Below are 10,549 nucleotides of genomic sequence, written 5' to 3'. Positions count from 1 at the left end.
AACCATGTCAATTCTTCTGCTGGGGTCTTCCCTTTCTTTTGTAACCATGGTTTTCATCCCCCGTTTTCTGGGTCGTCAGTCTCCTCCTCTAACCCTGAAGCGGATAAACTTTCCTCCGAACTGTGCACAATTTGGGCCCGGGTTCAATTGAACCTAGAAAAGGCTCAAAGTTCTCAAAAACTCAAGGCCGATAGGAGACGTTCCAAGGGGGTGAACTTTCAGGTTGGGGATAAAGTATGGTTGTCCTCCAAAAATCTATCTCTCAAGGTAGCTTCTAGAAAATTTGCTCCTTGTTTTATTGGACCGTATAAGATCACGGAGGTGATTAATCCGGTATCGTTTAAGTTGGAGCTGCCCGAGTATTTCATAAATCTCTACTTAAAAAGTATTTTGAACCTGTTGTACCGTTGAAAGCCTCGCCTCCGCCAGTTCTTGTTAGTGATGCTGTGGAGTATGTGGTGTCTAAGATAGCAGATGTCAGGAAAGTGCGCAATTCCTTACAATACCTGATTCACTGGAAGGGGTATGGACCCGAAGAGAAATCTTGGGTACCCGCCATGGAGGTTCATACTCCTAGACTTGTTCGAAAATTTCATTTAGAACACCCTCAAAGGCCATTGCCTAAAGTTTTGGGTCCGGTGGCCCATCGTAAAAGGCGGGGTACTGTCACGGGGCGCCAAAGGCGCACTCGGTCTCCCATCAGCTGCAGACCTGCTGCTTAGCTTCGGGAGCGAGGATCTGTGTTTTGCCTCATTCCCAGGGCGGCTTTGCTAGCTCAGAGGCTCCCTGCTCCTAGGTCTGCCTTGAGTGCAGAGCTGATCACTCGGTGCTCAACTTGCCTGTCTGATGGTCATGTGACGCTGAGACCCCACTATAAATACAGGCAGCCTGCTGGCCACAGGTTGCCTGTTAAATCTAGGTTCCTGGCTATTTGTTGGACTACTGAATACTCACCTGATCCTGTTCCCCGACGATCCTTTGCCTGCTCTTCCTGTACTGCGCATCCCTCCTGGTATTGTGATCTCGGCTCCCACCTGACTACTCTTTACGGACTCCGCTGGTACTTCTATACTCTCCTGGTATTTGACCCCCGGCTTCTCCTGACCATTCTTTGCTTAACCCTTTGTACTGCGTAGCTTTCTTGGTTCTGACCCGGTCCGTTCACGTTCCGTATTTTGTTTTGTCTGTCTTCCCTGCACATATCCTAAGTAAGGGACTGTCGTCCAGTTGTCCCCTGTCATCAGGACTCGTGAGGCAAGTAGGCAGGGACAGGGGTGAGCGCAGTGGTCACTATCCTTCCCCGTGTTTGTGTGTGTATGTGACCTTTACACATGTATTATACTGGTGTGTTATATTTGTAATAAAAAAATGACATGAGACGACTTCTTATATCAATTTCATTTTCCAGATAATGCAAGTTTCATTAGAAAGGACAAATAATTTTGTATACCTACATTCATAATGTTTTGTTACATTTTAAAAATCACCAGCAAAATGATAAAAAGTGACTTAAATTAAAAATGACATAAAAGACATAGCAACCCTGTAGGACATGTTGAAATTGTTGAACGTTTTTCAACCTGTGTTATCATGAGACAGAACGTGTGTAAAAACAGACAGGACACATTAATAAAATAAATGTACATTTTCAATTATTCCGTACAATTCAGAATTTTCATTTTACAAACTTGGAAAAATAAAATGCAAAATCGTATATTACAATAGTGATTTTTGAGAAACGTCATGAGAGCTACCCTTGTATGGTAAAGTAATACATGTATTCCATGCTGCTGTGCGTTTTTTTTAGGAAGTATGGAGGTAGTTTAAACCAGATAGGTCAGCTTAATATGCTGCCCTATGTAAGGGCGGTATATTAGAGCCACCAGTCCCAACCCCTAGTAGCCAAAACAACAGAAAACAAATTGTGCCAATTGGCTACTAAGAGTGCTGAAAGAATACAGTGGACTCATGGGTATGAGTCCAGTATATTCATGTGAAGAACACTCCTCCCACCTCTCTCTGCCTCCCCCAAACCCTCTCTGCAGTGTCTAAGAGGCTGCTGTGAGGTTGGTGGCGTGCTTTCCACATTAATATATTGGACTCATACCTTAGAGGGGTTGTCCTATCACAACACTTATGGCATATTGCATAAACCAGGATCCCTAATCATCCTTAGACCTCAGAGCAGACCCCCAATCCTCATCAGACCTCAGATCAGACCCGCCAATCATCATAAAATGTCAGATCAGACCCCTAATCCTCACCAGACATCAGATCAGACCCTCAATCTACATCAGACAACAGATCAGACTCCCCAAATCAGACCACCAATCTTCATCAGAACGCTTCTTGTAGCGCTGCACTGTGACCCGACGTTGCACAACGTATTCGCTTCATAAGATGCACTCTTGGGGAAAAATGCATGTTATGGAGTAAAAAATACAGTACTTTTTCTTTTTTACGCTCATTCTTGTATCACATTTTTTGCATCCAACCTTCGAATCAAACCCATTAAGAGGGTAGATACATATATATATATATATATATATTATATTTATATATAATAATTTCTTACACCAACCACTATCCTCCATTCCCTGCTATGTGAGTTCCAAAAATAGCAGAACCAGTGCTCCAGCAGTTTCAGAGCACTGATTAAAGAGGTGGCTGGGCTTGAATTGATTGCTTTCCATTCACCTCTATGGGACTACCAACAGGGTGGTGCTCACGCGGTGTGTCCGTCTTCTCTTCTGGAGATAGGACCAGATTCCAAAGGTGGGGCCCACACTTATTTGACATGTATGCCCTAGAGATATGTTATAAATGTTGAGATGAGACAAGCCCTTTAACTATGAATCAGCTGTATTGTTTCAGCACAATACAATTTTTGTGTGTTATTTTGGCTGTTACATAGTAGATATGCTGCCTTACATTGGGCGGCATATTAAGCTAACATATCTGCTTTAAAGAATGTAAAACTTGGTAAAAGCTGTAAAAAACACATTTTGGTGTCCCAACTAGTAAATGCATAGTTGTAAACACAAGTTGGTCACTCTAGTGCAGAGTGCGGGGGTCCAAGATCAGCTACTACCGCTGGGTAGTGGACGGAGCTGGCCACTGCAGCACTGCTCCCATTCTTTTTAAAGGCTTCAGATGTATTTTTTTAGCATCGTATTTTGGACTAATAATCATTTTTGCAATTGGTCTTTATTAAAATGTTCAACAGCTTCTGTTGTACAATCTTCACTTTCATTGTATCTACAGACTAGAAGGCTTTCTGTATTTTAGAGAATCAGTCAGTCAACTGCTCTGATGGCTGAATGTCAAGCCTTTATCTCTAAACCACTGCCAGCTCATAAACACTCATCATAGCCAAATTCTTATCAAACTAATGTGAATATGGCTTGTTTTATGACCTGTCAGGAGTTCAGAGATAAGGGCTTCACATCTAGCCTTCACAGCAGCTGCCTGATGGGTTCTCTATAAAGAAAAATGCAAGACAATCTGCAGATACAATGAAAATGAAGGCTGTAGAACAGAAACTATTGAACATTTTTAATAAAGACAGTTGAAAATGCCTCTGAAGATGTTGATAGGCTTTAAGGGGAGCGGCACTGCAGCAACCAGTTCAAGTTCAAGCAACCAGAGCTGATCGGTGGAGGTATGGGGTGTTGGACCCCAACGATCAGATATTGATGGTCTAGAAGATTTATATAATACTTTAGGTCCCTATTATCTCATACTATAAATCTAGGTTCTTGCCCTGTAGTATGTGTGCTCTGAGGGCTACTTGTCATGTCTTTAACAGTTAGAGCCCATTGATGAACAATACAGCAAGTCGATCGGTCTTCATTTACTTATGCAGGCCTGTTTTTCCTACATAAAATTTTTGATATTCCTCTTCTCATATATGTTTCCATTGCAAATGACCGATAGAAGGCTGTTTACACAAAGGGGTATGCTGCAGATAGAGATTTTTAGCTTTTATGCTATACAGTATGTTAAAAGGGGTTATCCAACCACTATAATGACCCCCCTAATGCCTGGGCCTCTCATATAGGTGATATATACCCCGCTCACCTGCACCCGCGACACTCCAGATGCCCGCATGGCCGCTGCTGCATCTCCCTAGCATTACCCGTCCCCGTTGCGGCCTGCTATTGGCTGCCCCCCCCCCCTTCGCTGGATGTTTTGATCCGCATAGCGGGGAGATGCAGCGTGTCTGTGCGAGCAACAGGGGTGCAGAGAGAGTGGGGCAAGTATAACCTATATGAGGGGCCTGGGCATTAGCTGATGGGGGTCATTATAGGGGTTGGATAACCCATTTAATCTATAGGGGTTACTTTGCTTAGGAAAACGGAGAAATACTGCTTAGCAAAAACACAAGCAGCCCCATACAGCAAATACCCTTTCTTCTATTTTCTCAGCAAAATATTATAATATATCATACTTTAAAAAATACAAACCTGGCAAATGTGTCATAAAATTTAATTTCATTTTTTGTTAGCAGAAGAAGAAACATTGTACTGCCTGGAGATGTAAGTTTTTTTTATTTTATTATTATATATAATTCTATGATTTTAAAAATCAAGTATTTCAGATTTAGGAAATTGAAAATTCACTACTACTAGTTATAAATAACATTACCAACATTATTACCTCAGGCTTATAAACTTACAGTAAATGGTCACTTTCCATACAATTTTGCATAAATCACTGCTATAGGTGAATTTAAGAATTTTGTAATAAGTGTTATCAGAGAAAAATGCTTTTTTCTCCACTTATCAGGTTAGATCCCACAAAGCTAAGATAAGATTCTTTGTTTTAAGAGATAGAGGCAGAATGTCAGTGCACTCAGCCTCCCCTCTTCACAGAGCAGAATGTAATCTGATCCATTAGTGAGATGGCAGTATGTCTCTGTTTCTTAAAACAAAGAATGTTAGTTTGCCCATTTTTTATTTTTTTTGCATTTTTCTATGATTAGATATATTACAAAGTTTCTTATACTTACCTGTACAACTGATTTAGACAAGGTTAGTGACCTTTTAATTAATGTAATAATCAAGCTAGCTGACTGAATATTGCCATTTCTTTTCATTCAGCAGTTCTCAATACAGAGAGATAGAAAGAGACCATTCGATAATGCAATTATTATTTAAAATTACATATTATCAATTAAAGTTCAGTTTATTTGTTATCCGACATCACATTGAAGGGGCTATCCAACCTTACAATTATTTTTACAAAGCTGTAAATAGAGAAAAAAAGTTATTCCTTACCACTTCCCTGCAGCGGTCTTCCTGTTCCTTTGCTATGTGGACACAACATGTGACCACTACAGCCTATCACTGGCTGTAGCGAGGACAAGTCAGTACCACTGAGGTCACTGCTGCGGCAAGTGACTGGCTGCTGTGGTCTCATGTGCTGACGTGTCATCATGGGAAAAGGAAGAAGAGGGTCTGGAGAAGTATAAGCATAGAAGCAGCAGGGGAGTAGAGTAGTAAGGTGAGTAATGATCCTTTTGTTATTCTACAGCATTGTAAGCTGTAATTTTTCCTAACAAAAAGCATAGAAAATTCCTTTAAAAGATTGCACTTGTTTTGTCTACTTTGAAGAGTCTTTTGCTGTATATCCTTTACACGCCTTCTGAATGTCCTTTAAGAAATTTGGAACGCCACTCTAAAAGAAACAAAAGTAGAGAATCAGAATGAAGAAAATGTCTGCAAACCATGGATTCAGAAAATACAGGTACCGGCCGTGTGCATGACGCAACTTCTTTGTAGAAATGCCTATACTTCTTCGCAAAATAGACAAGAATAGGACATGTTCTATAATTTGTGGAACAGACACACAGATGTGGACAGCACATGGATGACAGCCATGAGCTTTCCAAATTTTTTGCAGACCCATAAAAATTAATGGTTCTGTGTGAAAGCCACAACAAATGTGGATTGGACGTGTACCCACTATATATGGCCATGTGCATGAGCCCGTACTCCTTTTATCATCTCTAAAGGCATCAGGTTTACCATCACTGTCGAAACATTACTTGCCTGGGGAGGGGAAATTGGTGAGTCCAGGATGCTGCTGCCTTTATTAGCTTTCATGTATCAGCACAGGAGCATACTTATACTGCTTTCCCGAGGGATCTCTTCTCCTTTTTGCTGCTTGACTGCACCCTTCCCCTGAAGCCTGCATGTGATTCACCACCTCCTCATTTAAACTGCCTTTGTGTGCTTTCCTCCCTATCAACACTGCAATCGGCCATGTACAACCTCCTCCTCCTTTCTGCTGCTGTCCTTGAAACTGAGAGAATGGAGGGGGACAGCAGAGAAAACTAACATAGCAGGAAAAATGTAGCCTTTAATAAATATACATTAAAAAGTAACCCCCCCATCAACATAAAGAAGGTAATAAACATACATAATATAACAACTGGGGGGTCAGGTTAGGGCTCTTTCCCTAATCCTGGTCCTATGCCTTCGGCACTTCCTACAAACGGAATGGCTGCCCCAACAGGGGCGATCCCGTAATTAGGAACCTCCTGAAAGCCTTTAGATGACCCTAGAAGGGGGGCGGCCCACCGTGGGGATATGACCTAGAGCAAATATATTTGATGACCTAACCTAAATGCCAAAAACAAAAAACAATAATTATAGATCTACAGATTATTGACTAATAAAATGTCGGATACTATTTCCACTCGCAATTAAGCAAAATTTATAGTCACCAATAATTAGAAACTTATTGCGAGTCAGTCTCATGTAATGTCCGGTATTCTGATCCCATACTCCCAACTCGTTTCGCCTTATACAGTTTAAGGGCTCATCAGGGGACCCAAAAAAATATCACTGTCAATAGTGCTGCCCTCAAGCAGTGGTAACCAAACTATACTTATCCAACAGAATACTACGACCAAAAGTGACCAATACTGCAAGAAATAAGTCACCAGTTATAGTGGCCAGTAAATCATCCGGCCCCCTATTATGCAATAAGCATCGGTGTACCAATACATGAATCACTGAAAACCATGGCTCCACTACCTCATCTTGGACACCATACTGCTGTGCGCTCTTCACCATGCCTGGGCAGCACTATATCTGGAAACGGTGCTATTAGGGGGATTCTGTCTCTAACCATGGGACGCGCAAGTATCACTAGTCTATTTATCAGTATAGCAGGAGTCTGATGTTTGGGGCCAGATGACTTAATGGACATGGTTTTCAGTGATTCATGTATTGGTACACCTGTGCTTATTGCATAAAGGGGGTCGGATGATTTACTGTCCACTACAACTGGTGACTTATTTCTTGTAGTATTGGTCACTCTTGGTCGTAGTATTCTGTCGGATAAGTATATTTTGGTTACCACTGCTTGAGGGCAGCACTATTGACAGTGATATATTTTTTTGGGGTCCCCTGATGAGCCCTTAATCTGTATAGGGTGAAACGCGTTGGCACTATGGGATCAGAATACGGGACATTACATGAGATTGAGTCGCAATAAGTTGCTAATTATTAGTGACTGTATATTTTGCTTAATTGCGAGTGGAAAGAGTATCCAACATTTTATTAGTGAATAATCTGTATATCTATAATTATAGTTTTTTGTTTTTGGCATTTAGGTTAGGTCATCAAATATATTTGCTCTAGGTCATACCACCACGGTGGGCCTCCCCCCTGCTAGAATCATCTAGGGGCTTTCAGGAGGTTCCTGAATACTGGATCGCCCCGGTTGGGGCAGCCATTCCGTTTGTAGGAAGGGCCGAAGGCATAGGGGAAGGATTAGAGAAAGTTTCCATTCAGGGACTCAAACTTTGCATGTACAAGAGCCCTATCCTGACTACCCAGTTGTTATATTATGTATGTTTATTACCTTCTTTATGTTGATGGGGGGGTTACTTTTTAATGTATATTTATTAAAGTCTACGTTTTATTTTGGTGCTAGTCAGTGAATTGCCCTGGTATATGCACTGCCTACAATAACGATACCCTTTGACGGGTGATAGTCATAGCTGTGACTTTTAACATAGCCAGAAGCAATATGCTGTCAGATCTATGTCAGAAGCAGCAGGACCACCAGCTGTGTGAAAGAGCTGCACAGACTGTGCAACAAAATTGTTAATGAAGACTATTTCCAAAGTTGCTTAATTTAAAAAAAGGTTCCCTAGCCCTTAAACTTAACAAGCGACAGGATGAGACAGAGGAGTCAAGTCAAAAGATCAAACATCTGGCATCACTCAAGTTTGAAATACTAAAAAGGGTTGTGTCAGTTCAGAGTCGAACCCCGACATAACCCCTTCCGCGCTGAGGAAGCCCCACTGAGTTGAGCATCAGAGCATTTGATGCTCCGGTGCTCTTCCTTGCCCTGCACTGAATCGCACAGGACAGGAGCTTTTTCAGCAAATCCGGTGATGTACTGGGTCTTACCATGGGAATGCTAGGTGAGCCCAGCTAAATTACCGGCACTAATGGGTTACTATTGGCTTTAGCGCTGCCGTAGCCTGTAAAACCATAGACATGGTCTGGCAAAGACCATAGACAGCAGCATCGGACAGGAAGACAGAAAGGAGACGGCACGTGCGCACTGCGTGTGCCGTCTGCTCATACAGCTAATAGGCAGGGGTGCCAGGTGTCGGACCCCGCTGATCTGATATTCATGTCCTGAGGATAGGTCAATAATATTAAAGCCCGGACAACCTCTTAAAGTCTAATGTATATGGGCACCTTTAAAAAAACTAATGGGGAATGCATTAAAGGGATTTTCCAGGATTTTGATACTGATGATATATCCCCAGGATAGGTCATTGGTATCGGTGGGGACCGACACCCGCACCCCATGCCGATCAGCTGTTTGAGAAGGCACTGGTCTTCCTGTGGGTGTCGCAGCCTTCTCCATGCTTACAAAGTAAATGGGGCTGAGCACGACACCAAGCACAACTGCTATACAATATACGGTGCTGTGCTTGGTAAGCACGGAGAAGGCTGTGGTGCTCACAGGAGTGCTTGTGTCTTTTCAAACAGCTGATCAGAGGGGTTCCCGGGTGTCAGACCCCACTGATCAGATACTGATCACCTATCCAGAGGATAGGTCATCAGTAGTAAAATCTTGAAAGACCCCTTTAAGGCCTCTTTCACACTTGCGTTGTCCGGATCCGTCGTGTACTCCATTTGCCGGAATTACACGCCGGATCCGGAAAAACGCAAGTGAACTGAAAGCATTTGAAGACGGATCAATCTTCAAAATGCGTTCAGTGTTACTATGGCAGCCAGGACGCTATTAAAGTCCTGGTTGCCATAGTAGTACTGGGGAGCGGGGGAGCAGTATACGTACCGTCCATGCGCCTCCCGGGGCGCTCCAGAATGACGTCAGAGCGATCCATGCGCGTGGGGCGCCCCAACGTCACTCTGGAGCGCCCCGGGAGCCGCACGGACGGTAAGTATACTGCTCCCCACTACACATTACCATGGCAAACAGGACTTTAGCGTCCTGGAAGCCATGGTAACCGTTCATAAAAAGCTAAACGTCGGATCCGGCAATGCGCCGAAAGGACGTTTAGCTTAAGGCCGGATCCGGATTAATGCCTTTCAATGGGCATTAATTCCGGATCCGGCCTTGCGGCAAGTGTTCAGGATTTTTGGCCGGAGCAAAAAGCGCAGCATGCTGCAGTATTTTCTCCGGCCAAAAAACGTTCCGGTCCGGAACTGAAGACATCCTGATGCATCCTGAACGGATTTCTCTCCATTCAGAATGCATGGGGATAATCCTGATCAGGATTCTTCTGGCATAGAGCCCCGACGACGGAACTCTATTCCGGAACAAAAGAACGCAAGTGTGAAAGAGCCCTAAGACTAGTGTTATGTATATTACTCCTAACAGAAAACATGCTGGAGTACGATGACCAAAAAAATAAATGTAAGCCAGCAAAGGTGCTGCCATAGATTTCTAATGTAAGGTGTGCCAGTTTTCTGGTGCCAACCTCCTCACGCGTGGAGATGGAAAATGGCAAAAAGTCAAAGTTTTTGGTGCAAAAAGACATTTGCGACTTTTGCACGTGTACAACGTTGTTACAATCCCACCAAAAGACGAGGGGATTCAGGAATAAACTTTCAAAAGTCAATGATGCAGAACACCACACTGCTTTCCATGCTGTCAATATGTAATTCAGGTTGCTCCTACAAGCTACCGTTAGTATACACCTAACACTAAGAATCTGCAGGAATTAAAGCATCGAAACAGTCATACAAGGCTACTTCAACATGCACATACAAAAGATTTTGTTTTCCATCATCAACCCAACAGCTTCAGCCCACACCCTTCTCCTTAAAACATAGACATCTTGTAATCAGATTTTGTACAATATTCTTGTCTCCTTACGTCAATTCCTTATCTGGAGCAGCAGGATACAGGAAAAAATGACATCAGCACTTGTTTAATTGGCGTTGACTGCTTTAGTAAGGCTCAGTAATGAAATTAATAAGCGGCTGCTTTACAGCCTCCTACCTAACAGATGGGTGGAAGGAAATGGGCTGAGGCGCCAGTAGCAGTG

At 42.8% G+C, this 10,549-nt stretch overlaps 1 protein-coding gene across 1 annotated transcript in view; it reads right to left on the bottom strand.

The window, feature by feature from the left end:
* Nucleotides 1–1,383: 1,383 nt before the first annotated feature.
* The window catches only part of LOC122940300 (phosphatidylcholine transfer protein), a 32,282-nt gene continuing 23,116 nt past the window's right edge, over nucleotides 1,384–10,549 (bottom strand). Inside the window, exon 6 of the mRNA XM_044296903.1 lies at nucleotides 1,384–5,679. Within this exon, the coding sequence (XP_044152838.1) occupies nucleotides 5,605–5,679 (75 nt within the window). The 3' untranslated portion in view covers nucleotides 1,384–5,604. The remainder of the gene's footprint in view (nucleotides 5,680–10,549) is intronic.

Source organism: Bufo gargarizans, chromosome 6 (assembly GCF_014858855.1).
Source record: "Bufo gargarizans isolate SCDJY-AF-19 chromosome 6, ASM1485885v1, whole genome shotgun sequence".
Lineage (NCBI taxonomy): Eukaryota > Metazoa > Chordata > Amphibia > Anura > Bufonidae > Bufo > Bufo gargarizans.
Note: the sequence above shows the minus strand (reverse complement) of the source record. Positions and strands in the feature narration are given on the sequence as shown.